Here is a 16397-nt window from a genome sequence, read left to right on the forward strand (position 1 = left end):
CGGGGACAGATACAAAAGTGTCCAGAGGGGCAATCTTTTCACACAGAGGGTGGTGAGTATCTGGAACAAGCTACCAGAGGTAGTAGTAGAGGCAGGTACAATTTTGTTTTTTAAAAAGCATTCAGATAGTTACATGGGTACGATGGGTATAGAGGGATATGGGCCAAATGCGGGCAATTGGGATTAGCTTAGGGGTTTTTAAAAAAAGGGCGGCATGGATAAGTTGGGCCAAAGGGTCTGTTTCCATACTGTAAACCTCTATGACTCTATGAGAACAAGAGGACAGAGATTTGAAGTATTCAACAAAAGAAGCAAAAGCGACATGAGGAGAATATCTTTCATGCAGTAGTGATTAAGATCTAGAATGCACTCCCTGAGATTGTGGTAGAGACAGGTTTAAGTGAGGGAATTACACTGCTATCTGAAAAGGGGGGAATAGCATTAGGTCAACTGTTCATTCGAAGAGCCAGAGAATACACAGTGGGCCGATTGGCCTCCTTCTGTGCTGGAACAATTCTGTGATTCTCTGTGTGCTTTCTCTCTCCTGTTAAGGGTTGCCTAAGCAGAAGAATTGAACAATTGTTAAAGTGGCAGATATTAAGCCGAAACAGCAAAATGCGCCCTGTGACAAACATGATGTCTTGTGCAGAAAACATTGAGATGCATGGAATAACATGTTGTTTTAAATGGGTGAGACTGAAGAAACAGATGAAGATTTGGTACTCTAAATGCATCCCATTCCATCATTGAGCAGCCATATGAAGGTCTGAAGGCAGTTTGTAACATTGTGAGAGAATCAACTCTAATTGCTATACACACTGCATTGTCGGAATGGATGTTTATGGTGGGTTCTCCTACCCTGGTTGAAATGGTATGAAATTCAAGTCCTTCTAGTATTCTATAGACACTGGGCAGGATTTTACATCGCACTGGCATTCCTCTATCCCAGCAAAAATGGTGACGACGAGCCTACCGCTGCTCTGACAGGTTCCCCATTGCCATTCAATGCACAGCGTTAATTGCCTCAGGTAGGGATTTTACCCCCACCTGGGGAGGAAGTCCCAATTTTGAGAACTGCCAGCCCCTCAAATGACCAGCAACTCTCTGGTCTTTGCAGCTCCATTGGGGGCGGTCATCACTGCCAGATAAGGGGGTACGTTAGGGGGTGGGGGGGTTTCTGCAGGGCCAACTTAGGAGGCTCCAGCTAATGGAGCGAGGTTGGTTAGAGTCATAGAAACCTTACAGTGCAGAAGGAGGCCATTCGGTCCATTGAGTCTGCACTGACAACAATCCCATCCAGGCCCTATCCCCGTCACCCCACAAATTTACCCCGCTAATCCCTCTAATCTACACATCCCAGGACACTAAGGGGCAATTTAGCATGCCAATCAACCTATCCCGCACATTTTTGGGTGTGTGGGAGGAAACCGGAGCACCCAGAGGAAACCCGTGCAGACACGGGGAGAACGTGCAAACTCCACACAGACTGTGGCTCAAGCCGGAAATCGAAACTGGGTCCCTGGAGTTGTGAGGGAGCAGTGCTAACCACTGTGCTGCTGTAACGCCCCCAGGGTCAGGGTGCATAGGCCAGGGGGGAGGGAAAACCTGGATGGGGACCAGGCCTTGAGAGGAAGGCCCTTTGAGGCCCAGGAGAATGTAAATGAGTAAACCCAGAATCCGCCCCCCCTTTTCCTCTCATGAACCGAGGAGTGAGACCCGGTGGGCTTCAAACATGGCTGTGGTCACGTGACCTCTATGGTGGTAAAAATTCCAAACCTATGGCATCCACACCTAAAAGGACAAGAGCAGCAGAAGCATGGGAATACCACCATTGACAAGTTTCTTTCCAAATCGTTCTGACTTGGAAATATATCACTGTTCTTTCATGCTTGCTGGATCAAAAACGTGGAATCGCCTTCCTAACAGTGCTGCAGGTGTACTGCCTCGGTTCAAGAAGGTGGCTTCCCACTACTTTCTCAAGGGCAAGTAAGGACAGGCAATAAATGGTGGCCTTATCAGCAACATTCATAACCCAAAACAAATGAGAAAAAAACCCCTAAGTGCTACTAATCTCAAGAGAGAAAGTTTCAAGTTTAGGTCTCGGCATTTTAAATTGTTACGTTCACAGTATCATAAATGCACAACATGATAATACATTGGGCCCATGATCATTGAGTCATAACAGCAGAGAAGGAGAACATTCACCACATCAGGTCAATGCTGGCTCTCTGGAGAACGATCCCATCAACACATTAATCAATGATTTAAAAAAAGCAGAACGAGCAGATTCATTGTTTAAAAAAAACTTTTTAAAAATTTGTTAAAATTGCTACAAAGGATGAATATGCATTATTAGTACTGAATCTTCACTTGCCTGATGCTGAATACTTATATCCATCGGCCAAGATTCCTGATGAGAAGAATCGCTTTAAGATGGTACGTAAACATCGTTGGTCCCAGGCATCTGTAACTCGGCCTCCATAGGTGATCTCACCTATACAGTGTAATTAAAGAAAATAAATGTTACAACAACCTTGCATTCACTCCAAATAAAGCTCAAAAAATGGTCTGATCGGAGTGTCCTATCAATATCCATCACTATATGTTCTAGATTTCTTGGAGTTTCTGAGGATGTAACAAGTGGGCGTGGATAAAGGGAAACCAGTAAAAATGGTGTGGGTGGTTCTCCCAGCCCCCTGGGCATTGCCACCTTGACAGTGCCAGCCTCGGTCCCTTGGTTTGGCAGATGGAATGAGCATTAGCAGGAAAAACAAAAACGTAGAATATTATTTAAATGGAGAGAGACTTCAGACTGCTGGAGGAATCTGAGTTTCATCATATATGAATCACAAAAAGTTAGCACGCAGATACAGTAAGTAATTACAAAAGCAATGCAATGTTGACCTTCATTGCAAGGGGGATTCAGTATAAAGATAGAGAACTCTTACTACAACTGTACAGGGCCTTGGTGAGACCACATCTAAAGTACTGCATATGATTTTGGACTCCTTACTGAAGAAGGGATATACTCGCATTGGAGACAGTTCATAAGAGGTTGATTCCTGGGATGAAGGGGTCGTCTTTGAGCAGCTTTGGCCCGTCTTCATTGGAGTTTGAAGAATAACATGTGATCTTACTGAAATATATAAAAATCTGAGGGTACATAACAAGATAGATGCTGAGAAAACAGTTCTCCTTGGAGGGGAATTTAGAACCAGGGGACACAGTTGCTGCAGTTCACCTTGGAAATGGTATACACTGCTGCCACAGTGCACCACAGGTGGTGCAAATGATTGTCTAAAGTGTTGATATTGGGGATTCAGTGATAGTTTTACTGTTGAAAGTCAAGGGAGATGGTTAGATTCTCTCTTGTTGGAGATTGTCATTGCCTGACACTTGTATGGCACAAATGTTACTTATACTTCAGTACTTCAGGAGTTGTGAATGGTGCTGAACATTGTGCAATCATCAGCAAACATCTCCACTTCTGACCTTATGTTGGAGGAAAAGTCATATCAAAGCAACTGTAGATGGCTAGATCTAGGTCACAGCCGTAATGAACTCCTACAGTGCTGGGGCCGAGATGAGTGGCCTCCAACAGTGACAACAATCTTCCTTTTTGCCAGGTATGACTTCAACCAGTGGAGAGCTTTCCCTTTGAATCCCATGAACTTAAATTTTGCTGGATTCCTTGATGCCACATTCAGTCAAATGTTGCTTTGATGCCAAGGGCAGTCACTTTCACCTCAGCACTTTTGTCCATGTTTAGACCAAGGCTATATTGAGTCCTGGAGCTGAGTCACCTTGGCCGACTCTAAACTCATTGGCCAGCAGCTGATTGCTAACTAAGAAACGCTTGATAATACTTTTGTTCACACTTTCCATCATTTTGCTGATGGTTGGGTGGTGGTAATTGGCCGGATTGGATTTGCTCTCCCTGTTGTGGGCAGGATATACCTGAGCAATATGCCACATTGTTGGTCAGATGCCAATGTTGTGGCTGGAATGCTGGAAGTCTGAAATGGAAACATAAAATGATGGACCACACTCAGTAAGTCATACAACACCTTTGTACAGAGAAAGAGAACTAATTGCTCAGGTTGATGATCTCTCATCATAACCCTTCAATTTATTTTGATGAAGAGTCATCACACCGTGGAACTGATAGGGGAAATAAAATAAAATTGATTTATTGACAAGGATTAGAACTAACATCCCAGACTCAGTGGAAAGACACCACTGGTTAAATGCTTATGTGGACAGTAAACTTTGCACCAGTGAATTTTTACGCCCTAGGGGCCCATATCAATAGGATGAGTTGCCTAATGAACCTGGTGTTCCTCGAGGGCCTGAATCAGCATAAGAATAGGCATTGAATCAGAACAGATAAAATAAGAAACATTGAAACAAAGAAAATAGAAGCAGAAGTAGGCCAAGAGGCCCTTCGAGCCGGCTCCGACATTCATTTTGATCATAACTGATCATCAAATTCAATATCCTGATCCCGCCTTCCCCTCATATCCCTTGATCCCTTTAGCCCCAAGAGCTTTATCTTGGGGCTGATTCTCCCAGCTCGTTGCGCTGGCCGGGAGACTCAAGTGGCAGCTGTTTCACGGGATTCCCACTGGCGTCAGGCTTCCGTGAATGGTCAGCAGCCGGGTTTCCGGCGCCATCAGCTCCGCACCAGAAATTGGTGCGGAGCTGCATAATTTATGCAAATCCTCATTCTAATATATTTCACATTTGATTCATCGGCCCGGGACTGACATCTGTAGGCCTGCTAGATTCTCCCCCCTACGCCGCCAGGAGTGTTCCACTCCAACGGGGTTTACAATAGCTCTCCACTTGCAGGGAGTTGGCAGCCCGACCCCACTGGAGTGAAGGGGGGCCATCAAGGTCCCCCAGAGGGTCAGAGGTAAGAGGGGTGTCCCCTGGACATTGCCAGCTTGGTAGTGCCAGCCTGAGTCCCCAACACTGCCCAAGGGGCAAAGTGCCAATGCCCAGCATCGGGGTGGGGAAAGGAAAGAGACTGCAGGAGAGGGGGGAGTGGGGGTGGTCAGGCCTGCTTGTGGGGATCAGGAGATCAGGGCTGCTAGCGTAGGGGGTGGAGATCATGGTGGGCCAGGACTGCAGAGAAGGGGTTGAAGCTGGTCAGACATGTTTGGAGGACCAGCAATCGGGCCATAGGGGCGTCAGAAGGTCAGCGATGAAGGGTCGTGGGGCTGGCCAGCGACTAGGAGGCCAGCATTCCAGAGCTACTACACATGCACCAATCTCGGCACTGACAGATCCGTGCATGCGCAGTGGCCCACTCAGTGCTATGCTGCTGGCCTCTCCAGTGGGAATAGGCCCCCTGATTTTTTCCATGAATCACACTAGTGCACTCTGCAGTGCACAGATTGTGGGAGATTCATTTTGAAAATCCCACTGAAAACACCAGCAGGGTTTACTTCAGTTTTTATGTAAATTCAACGCTTAGAATTGTTTTGGGAGAATCACTCCTCTCATTTCTTATTGAAAACACGTAACGTTTTGGCCTCAACTACTTTCCAGCCTTGGGTGACTACTATCCCCAGGTATTGAATTCCCCAGATTCTCCACTCTCTGGGTAAAGAAATTTCTCCTCACCTCAGTCCTAAAAGGTTTACTCCTTATCCTCAAACTATGACTCCTAGTTCTAGACTCCCCAACCATCGGCAACATTCCTTCTGAATCTACCCTTCTAACCCTTGTTAGAATTTTAAAAGTTTCTATGAGATCCCTTCTCCCTCTACTAAACTCCAATGAATACAATCCTAACTCTCTCTTCATATGACAGACCTGCCATCCCAGAAGTTAGCCTGGAAAACCTTTGCACTCCCTCTATAGCAAGGATATCCTTACTCAGATAAGGACAACAAAATTGCGCACAATACTCCAGGTGTGGCCTCACCAATGCAATCTATAATTGCAGTAAAACATCCCTATCCCTATATTCAAATCCTTTTGCTGTGAAGACCAACATATTATTTGCCATCTTTACTGCCTGCTGTACCTACACGCTTGCTTTCAGCAACTGATGCACAAGGACACCAAGATCTCACTGAGTATCCACCTCTCTCAATTTACACCCATTCAAATAATAATCTGCCTTCCGACTTTTGCTACCAAAGTAGGTAACCTCAGATTTATCTATATTGTACTGCATCTGCTGTGCCTATGTCCATTCACTCAGCCTGTCCAAATCATGCTGAAACATCTGTGCATCCTCCTCACAGCTCACCCACCATTCCAACTTTGTATGATCTGTAAATCTGGAGATAATACATTTAGTTCCCTCTTCCAGATCATTAATATATAATGTGAACAGTTGGGTTTCAAGCACAGATCCCTATGGTACCCCAATTGTCACTGACTGCCAATCAGAAAAATATCCATTAATGCCCACTCTTTGCTTCCTATCTGCCAACCAGCTTTCAATCCATCTCAAGACACCACCACGCACAATCCCATGCGCTTTAACTTCACATAGTAATCTGCTATGTGAGACCTTGTTGAAAGCCTTCTGATAGTCTAAATAAACCAAATTCACTGGTTCTCCTTGGTCAACTCTAATTCCAGCCTCAAAGAATTACAATAGATTCATCAAGCATGATTTAGCCTTTGTAAATCCATGTTGACTTTGTCTGATTACGCCACTTCTTTCCAAATATTGAGCTATGAAATCCTTGGATAAGTCTCCATGAGATAAGGGAAAATACAGATAGTGCTTAGCTGAGAGGATTCTGTAGCTGAAGCAAAGACATCTGATTAATGTAAACCTATATGTCGACACAATTGGAATTTAAACAATGCTCTGTGTAAACATAATGGAAATCTGTGACTTGGCAGACTGCTGGCTTTGAGGTCTCTCCGAGGTAGTGCTCCCCCTGCATGCTGGAAAAATAAAACGATCATGACCTAGAATCACCACAGAGCAGAAGGAGGCCATTCAGCCCATCAAGCCTGCACCGACAACAATCCCACCGAGGCCCTATCCCCATGTATTCCCTCTGCTAGTCCCCCTGACACTAAGGGACAATTTAGCATGGCCAATCAAACTAACCTGCACACCTTTGGAATGTGGGAGCACCCAGAGGAAACCCAAGCAGACACGGGGAGAATGTGTAAATTCCACACAGTCACCCAAGGCCGGAATTGAACTCGGGTCCCTGGCGCTGTGAGGCAGCAGTACTAAGCGCTGTGCCACCGTGCCGCCTCTACCTGAGTCCCCTGTGTTCAGTTCATAAAACATCGCCACAACAGAACAACAACTGTTTCTCTCGCCACAAGAGTTATCTGTTCTGCTGATTTCACAGCATTTTCTGTTTATATTTCTGCTGTTAAGCACAATTAATAACTCTATGCATATGGTAAAAAACATTTCAATCTTTGCACAATGGTGATTTTAAGCTAATATTCACACAACAACAGTAAACTATGAGGACTCACCAGTAATATAAACTAGAGCATCCCATGGGACAGTTCCTCCTTGACAGTAAAGGTTCAAATTGAGAAGAGCACATTCTCGATCACTATCACTGAACTCATAACAGATGTTCCAACCCAATGGACCAAACTTCTTCCTTTCCTGAAGCAATACATCATAATTTCACACTATAGACAAGACAGGCACTTTATTAACAGAGTACCAATACAATTTTTCAATCATATTCTGACACAAAGTTTAATCCAGGTCATAACAATAAGTAGCTAAACATTGAATAACTTCAATGTAAAATAATCTTGCTTTTGAAGGCATATTTGGTTGGTAAAAAAATAATTATTGAAAGACAATTGCTGGGCATGTGCTCTCATTGGTCATATTTGCATAGCATATGAATATGTACTCTTTAATCTTATACATTTGTTGATAAAATGGAAAGATGGGAAAACCAAGTGCTTTCGATCATTGTGTGTGCTTTGCTTCCTTGGTTACTGCTTTTTGGTTCAATAGTGTGTAACACCATGAAATCTTGAAAACATCAGCAACATTGTACAGAGAGGCGATTTTCCACAGTGAACAGTTTGACCAGTTGGAATACCAGTACAATTTCCAATTTCCTTAAACTAGTTGACGGCTGACAGATTATCGGCAGTTCGTGCAACTGTTAAGGCATGCTCACATTTGGAGACCTTTGATGCATCCTGTGCAGAACCTCCAATACTGAAAGGTTATTGTCGCTGAAATTCTACGTTCCTTATGTAAGGGGCACAGCAGAGAGGTTTTTGGGGCTGTCAAAGGGGATGGCAAGGCAAATGACAACTTGCATCAGTGTATGTGGTCATTGGCAGAAGAAAGATGTAACTCCCTTTTTTATAATATTTGCAAAACCTTCACCGACTCCACAAGCTTTGGTTGTATAAGCATTGGATTTCCCAGACAGGTATATCCCAATACTTACTCCCGAGTGTGCCCTCGGTGGATTGCAGAGCTGAAAATTTCATTTCTCTCTGTCGATGTTCAAGTGAGCAGCCTGCTAAGTATTTTAATGTGTTCCCAATAGTATTCCAGGTATCAAGTACAACACAGTGAACTGATTGTTTGCTTCCGCACCACATCACCACCCTAGAACTGAACAGGAGCAGTGCAACCAATGCGTTTTTCACAGGTTCAGGACTAGGAATACTGATTCCTGGGGGTTAATGTTATTAACTTCTTGTCAATTAAATTGAGCTTACCTGAATCACAGCATGGAAGAAACAAACACCAAAGATCAGTTTCCTCCACTTCCTACCCAAGACATTCTCCTCAAAGAACGAGGGTGTAATCTCTGTGAAAGCTCGTCTAATATTTGCACGAAGTCCCTTTGGAGGTTCATTGGTGACCTGAAGGAGAGTATTTTCTGTTAGCTTTGTTATTTCATTCCACATAAATCATTAATGTCTGCTTAAAATACACTTTAAATTCTGTGAACGAAGCTTTTCACATGCAGAACATACAACATATTTAAAATAGGTTCCCTTCCTAGTCCCCAGATCATCTGTTACTGTTAATGGTTCTCCCACCTCAGGTACCATCTCCTTCTCCTTCAATCTCATCATCATCACTGCTCACCTCTAAGAAACCAACCCCTGAACCCGCATTTCTTTGCAAATTACCACTGCATCTCCAACTTCTCCTACCTTTCCAAAGCCAAGAACTTCCATGCCAATCTTTCCAGGACATCTATGTTTGAATCCACCCCTCACCTGCGCAAGCACACACACCAAGTTTCCATCTCTGCCACAGTACCAGAACAGCTCTTATCAAAGTTACAAATGACAATCCATTTGACTATGACATCTCTCTTCATCCTTCGCACCCTATCTGCAGTCTTTGACAAGGTTGACCACATGATCCACCTCCAAAACCTCTTCAACTTTGTCCAGCAATGTGGGACTGCATTAGGCTGGTCTGATCCTTAACTGTCCAAGTGTGGCTGGAGGATCAACTGCAATGGTTTCTCTTCTCATTCCAACACTGTTATTTCTAGTGTACCCCAAGTTTGTATACTTAGCCTCCTGCTTCTCACCCACATCATGGGCCCGATTCTCCCATCGCAACCCGCAACTTTTCTGGCAGGTCTGGTTGGGAGAATAGCGTGTCGGCCCTTTTCTGGGATTTGTGCATCCGCCAGGAGCGCATGCGTGTCTCCCAGAGCAAGAGACCAGTCGCAGTTGAGACCACGCTGGAAACCCGCGGGAAGACAGATAAGTCATTTGAATCTTTTTAAAATATATTTTAAATACATTTTGCATGTCATTTTCGGGCCCGGCACTGAACTTGCTGGGCCTGATGGCATCTCCCACCCCGCCAGCCGTGTGGGTTTAGAGTAGCTCCCCACGTTCGGGGAACAAGCGGGTGACCCCGCTGGAGTGAAAGGGGAGGGGGCAATCGGGGCCCCCCCAAGGGGTCAGGCGACATGGGGGTGCCCTCCCTGGGCAAGGGCACCCTGGCAGTGCCGGCCTGTACCTCCTGGCACTGCCCAAGAGGCAAAGTGCCCATGCCCAGGGGGAGCCTTGGCACTGCCCATTGGGCATTGGGCAGTGCCAAGGGGTGGAACCTATTGTGGGCGGGGTCTAGGGGCAATTGGTGGGGGTGGGGGGGTCCCGCTACCACTCTGCATTGGGATCGATTTGGGTTGGAGGGAGGCCAGCGATCGTGGCGGGTTGAGGGGAGGGTGGTCTGCCCTCCAGTGGAGGGGGGGGGGGGTGGTCTGCCAGGGTGAGGGGGGGTGGGCAGATCGCCACTGCTGGTGGGGGTGGGCTGGACATCGGGGCATTCTGAGGCAGGGAGAGGGGTCAGGGCTGGCCTAGGAATTGTCCTGGGGGCTGCGATCGTGCTGTGGGGGGGACTGGAGGGGAAGCACTGCGGGGGTCCCAGGCTGGCCAGCGATTGAGCTGGCCAGCAAATGGGGAGACTGACAGATTGGGGCCACTGCGCGTGCGCAGAGTTCCAGAACTGTCAGACTCCGGTGTGAATAGGCCCTGCCCCCAATTGTGACCTCTGCATTGCACAGAGTGGGGAGATTAGACTGTGAAGCTGCACTGAGAAAACAGTTGTGATCTAGAACAGTTTTCCCATCAATTCAGTGCTTTTGGGAGAATCGCCCCCAATGTCTTTCAGCAACATCATCCAAAAACATGTCTGTTTCAACATGAAAGCTAAGGATTACCTCACTATTACCTCTTTCAACCCCTCCACTCTCCCTAAACTTGTACACTGTCTGTCTGAATTCCAGTAAAGGATGAGCAGAAATCTCCTACAAGTAAACATTTGGAAGAACAAAGCTACTATCTTCAGTCCTTGCTAAATACTCCATTCCATGACTATTGACTCCATCCTTCTCCTGAGTGACAATCTGAGGTTGAACCAGACTGTTCACAACCTTGGTGTCATATTTTACTTCAAGATAATGTTCTGTCCAGATGTGTGTGACATTACTAAGACTGCCTATTTGCACCTCGATCACATTTTGGCTACTGGGGTGTATTCCAAGAACCGAATCCACAGACAGATATTGGGGAGCACAAGTATTTACTTTCAGGTCTCACTTGTCTCTGTCCCTGTCTCTCTCTGTCTCTGTCCGTGTCTCTCTCTGTCTCTGTCTGTGTCTCTCTATGTCCCTGTCTGTGTCTCTCTCTGTCCCTGTCTGTGTCTCTCTCTGCCTCTGTCTGTCTTCTCAATCCAAAACCCCCACTCCAACTCCTACTGCCCTCCCGGGAGAGTCCCCGGCAGATCTCCAGACCCCAGGGTCACAGGACCCATTCCATTAAAGGGGCTACGTCCCCAACATACAAAACATCATCATCAAATTATTCTTTTTCTTTTCCAATCTGTCCATGGGGACTCATCCCTCCCTTCTTCTCTAATCTCCTCGAGCCCTACAACTCTGAGGTGGTCCAATGGTTCTATATCTGCGGACCTCTAATGCTGGTCTCTTGAATATCTCAAATTTTAGTCACTCCAGCACTGGGGGCTGTGCCTTTGCCTGACAAGACCCTATAGTCTAAAATTTCCTTCCTGAGCCTCTCTAACTCTCTACCTCTCCTTTCTCCTTTTGGACATTCCATAAAACCTACTTTTTTAATCAATCTTTTGGTCATCTGTCCAAATATCTCCTGTCGTGGCTTGGTGTCAATCAATTGGAAAACAACCCTGTGAAGCCGGGGATATTTTAATATACTGAAGGCACTACATAAAAACAATTTGTAATGTTTGTTATTAATTCTACATGGTGATCCATACTATTTTTATATTTGTGGTGAGATGCCCCATCTAGTGGCCCAAAAAACAACCAGTGAAATTCAAGATTCATGCTGACCAATTCATTGGAAATAACCTTCAGCTTAATACAACAGCAATCTCCCTTTACTGCCACAGCAAATAAAATGTCTGGCAATGGACAAAGTCCCTGTGGATGTGAAAAATATTTCGCATCACCGCCCCATAGCATAGAAGCAGCACAGTGACGTGAATGGCACAGTGGTCAGCACAGCTGCCTCACAGCGCCAGGAACCCGAGTTCGATTCCCGGCTTGGGTCACTGTCTGTGCGGAGTCTGCACGTTCTCTCCGTGTCTGAAAGACGTGCTGATTCGGCGCACTCGCCATACTAAATTCTCCCTCAGTGTACTCGAACAGGGTGTAGCGACTAGGAGATTTTCACAGTAACTTCATTGCCGTGTTATTTAAGCCTACTTGTGACACTAATAAATAAACTTAAACTTAGAAGCATCTAATAATCCAAACCTGCTCCAATCTATGCATTTATATTTTCCTCTAAAATATGCCATGTGCAGATGTGGATTAAAATGCGATGCAGCACGTGGTTGTAGGCTGGAATACACTGCCTGAGAGCGTGATGCAATCACAGTTTTCAAATGGGATTTGGATAAAGACCTGGGGCACAATCTTACCTGCCATTCACGCCTCTGCAGCGAGGTTGGAGAATTTGGCAGGCAGCCAAATCTCCATTCACTGCAGCGGGATGGGAAAATCCTGCCGGTGTGAACGGTGATAAGATTCTGGCCGTAGGGAAAAGGCAAGTGAATCGGACGAGGTGAATTGTTCTTGCAAGAGAACCGGCAGAGAACAATGGGACAAATGGCATCCTTTTGCACTGTAACCATCCTGTAATCCTTATGGTTCCATAAGTCAATACAGGTCCTGGAAGTTTCTGGCAGCGTTACCTTGACGGAGTTTTGCAAAACTGTTACAGGAAAGGTGTTGGTCGGCATGGAGCTTAGGAACAGTCTGAAGTTCTCATGAATAACAGCATCTAGGAAAAAGCATATTTCAATCAAATGCCAAGATCTATCTTTGCAAACAATAAGGAAGAAAACATTTTGGCCTCTTAATGCACTGCAAATGCCAAGGCAGTGGAGAATACATTAATTCTTTTAAAGATCTTCCATTGTTATGGGCTAATTTTTGACTTTCATAAATTGACTTTCGTAATCTTCATAAATAACAGCACTGCTGCCTCACAACGCCAGGAACCCAGGTTCGATTCCCGGCTTAGGTCATTGTCTGTGTGGAGTTTGCACGTTCTCCCCGTGTCTGCATGGGTTTCCTCCAGGTGCTCCAGTTTTGTCCTACAGCCCAAATGACATGCTGGTTAGGTGCATTGGCCATTCTAAATTCTCCCTCAGTGTACCCGAACAGGTGCCAGAGTGTGGCGACTGGGGGATTTTCACAGTAACTTCATTGCAGTGTTAATGTAAGCCGACTTGCGACACTAATAAATAAACTTTAAAAACTTTAAACTGTTAACCTACAAAGTAAGAGTTAAAGGAAAAATAAAAATTTGCTGCTAAACCTGAAGAAACACATCACTGTAAACAGTGGCAAACTTCAAGACTCTGGCTTGGTGCTTGGAAAGCACAGATGTCGCTGTGTGATGTTAATAAATCCTTGATCTCATCCAGCCCTGTGGGTAAACTGGTGGAGCTGTCAGCTCCATGAGGCTTGTTGTAAATTATTGGGCTTCATAATACTACACTGAAGCAAAATCTATCTTGCACAGCTGCACTAATCAGGTGGTGTAACAACAGTTGCCCAGCATACACTCCTCTTTATATTGAAGCCAATAGAAGTGAATATCAATGGGGGCAGGATGATGGGTAGTATAGCTGGCAGCTGATTCAATACAGATATAGGCAAACACACCTGAGAGTTTAGCAGCTTACACGGTGACTCCAGAGCTCTGTCAGCACTGAAGCAGCAGGCCTGAAGTTCGGTGGTACTTTACAGTGGGTGGATGTCCTTGGGTTTAGCAGTACTCCAGAACTGGAGCTTTTGAGCGAATTCTGGCTACAAAGGTGAGTAAGCTTGAGTGGGGAAATTTCACAACTCCCTTGACTTGCCATGGCAACTAATGTCCTGATATGGGTCACTTTCACTCCAGAGGGTTGGGTATGGAATGGAGTCCGGCCTACCTACCCCAAAAGCAGAGCGATTGCCAAGGCTGGTTTGTTAGTTAAAAGGCCTGCCTTTGTTCTCTGGGATTTTGACCCAGTTATTGCAGAAGCCCACAAGCCCTCTAGCATTGTCCTTTCAAACACCAAAATGGCCCCCCGTATCCTCCATCCAAACTCAATGCCTATTCATGTCTTTCATCCACCCCATCCTCCGTGGCCTCTCATACCCTCTTTGCCAACTCCATAGCCACCGTCATACTAACCACCATGGGTCGATTTCAGGTGCCATGTGGAGATGAAAAATTATTTTTGAAAAAGTCTAACACAACTCTCACTCTTACCCACTTGATAGTGAAGCAACATTCATTCATTAAACACGGTTTTTAAATCTCAACATTCATTCATTAAACTCACAGTTTTTAAATCTCCTCAAGTGATTGATCTATTATAAGAACAAGCACACCTCTATTCACTTGCCATATCAAAGACAGTTAATCATTTAATAGTCTCTTTAACTGCCAATCAAACTCTGAACTCCGAACCCCCTGCTGAGAAAAGTGTAGCCTCTGAAACTCAGTCAAACGTTCATAGTAGCTCTTGAGGAAATGCTTCTGCTGGATTACTTTCATTAACACTACATCTGGGACAGGTGAGATAAAAAGAAACCTCTTGTCATGCAGTTTCAGTAGTGGGATTTATTAACTGCTACTGACAGCTGCAGTCTGTTTCATTTAAGTTTAAAGAACAGGACATTTAAAAGAACTTCAGACCATGATAGTTATGCAATCTCATCCACCCCTCAAGAGTGTTTAGGTCTACTCCATCAATTTGTGAGTCCAATACTATGTATTAACATCGTTGCAACTTCCACAATGATGTATATTTCAACTTAGCACTAAATTCAAATGTCCCTCCTGAATTCTGATTTTCTTCGTGTGGATAAAACCTCACCCCCAACCCCTCACTGGCAAACATTGGACCTTTTAGAAATTGTGGCAGGGCTACTGCGTTTTGGTCCAAGTGTTATTTTTTTAATTTTTGATTTGAAGGTCCTTCGCAACTCTGTGAAAATCCAGCCCTTTGAAGAACTGTGTGTGGAGCGTGGAGTTTCCATCAATGGGATTTGGCAGTGTGGGGAATGATTTTGTTGCATTTGGTACTCAAAGAAGCGGTTTTAATTGAAGCTGTAGCCAAGTCAGGGATTTACGGTCTCATGGCACTGGGGAGTGCTGAGTAAACAGTTGATTGTCATTTTAATGCAAAGGTATGGGTTAAAAAATGTTACTTTCTTCTAGTTGCTGCAGTTGGATAAATAACTTAATAAATGGTTCTACAGACAACACTTGTTTCTCCAGTGTGCCCTTGGAAACCTTAACCAAGAAAACCCTTTAAAATTGATCTTGTAACTTCTTTTAAATCATTAACAAAACTAATAGATGCTGTTAATCAGTAAGAGATAAAACGTTTTTAAAACTTAAGTGTAAATTAGCTGAAAACAATCATTGCTTTCAAGCTAAGGGCCAGATTTTCGCTACCAAGGTGGGTAGCTTGAGTCAGGAAATTTCCAGGCTCACTGTACCCATCTCATTTAAAAGTACCCTGAATCGTGCAATTTTATCACCCGGTAGGATGGGTGCAGAATAGTGTTGGGCTCGCTAACCCTGGAGACAGAGTCGGCATTCATGGAGATGGGCGATTGCCAGGCTGGGCTGGTTAGTAGGCCTGTCCCAGTTTTCTGGGACTTTTTCCCACTTGTTTCATAAGCTCAGGCCCTATCGCCAAACCCCCACCCTCCTCTCACCAGCTCCATCCTCCTTGCTATGCCCCTCATAGCCTCCATGCCAACCCATACCCCCACCTACCCCACCCCCTCTCTCCCATGCCCGCTCAGTGACAGCTGTAGCCCATTTTCTTATTCAGTTTAAAGAGCAGGAGATTTAAAACACCTTAAGATCAAGACACTTAAACAGACCTTGACTGCTCTCCAAGACCATTTGCATCTACTCCATCAATTTGTGACTCCCACAATGCAGATTAAGGCCCTTGGATTTGCCAAAATCAAGTCAGCACTGAATTCAAATGGTCCTGCTGAGTTCAGGTTTCCGGCCTGGGTGAATCAGGCCATACCCCTTTTCCCCGACTAACAAAAATGATATATTGAAAAAGGGTCTTCCACATCTGTGCCCCAGCTGCCATTTTCAAAGGTCTGTGCGCTCTAACTGACTCCACGAAAATCCAGCCCTAAGTATCTTTCAGTACATGATCATTGTTCCGAATGGGAACTATAAACATAGCACAGGTCCTGTTAGCCAATGTGCCCAGCTGTCTCTTCATAAGAGTGACAAAAAAAACTCTTGTGAAACTTTTACCTCAAAAAGAGTGCAAAGAACCCAAATCTTATGATGATCGTTTTGAGTAACAAGCAGAAAAGTACTGCCACATCCAGATAAATTTGATGTGTGGGGTTGGACTTTGT

General features: G+C 45.0%; 1 protein-coding gene across 1 annotated transcript in view; it reads right to left on the bottom strand.

Annotated features, from left to right (window-relative positions):
* dnah6 (dynein, axonemal, heavy chain 6) overlaps positions 1–16397 on the bottom strand; it is a 215150-nt gene that overhangs the window by 44462 nt on the left and 154291 nt on the right. Inside the window, exons 50-53 of the mRNA XM_078215309.1 lie at positions 12692–12780; positions 8701–8847; positions 7471–7609; positions 2375–2494 (exon numbers count right to left, since the gene is read on the bottom strand). Of these exons, the coding sequence (XP_078071435.1) occupies positions 2375–2494; positions 7471–7609; positions 8701–8847; positions 12692–12780 (495 nt within the window). The remainder of the gene's footprint in view (positions 1–2374; positions 2495–7470; positions 7610–8700; positions 8848–12691; positions 12781–16397) is intronic.

This window comes from Mustelus asterias, chromosome 6 (genome assembly GCF_964213995.1).
Source record: "Mustelus asterias chromosome 6, sMusAst1.hap1.1, whole genome shotgun sequence".
Classification (NCBI taxonomy): domain Eukaryota; kingdom Metazoa; phylum Chordata; class Chondrichthyes; order Carcharhiniformes; family Triakidae; genus Mustelus; species Mustelus asterias.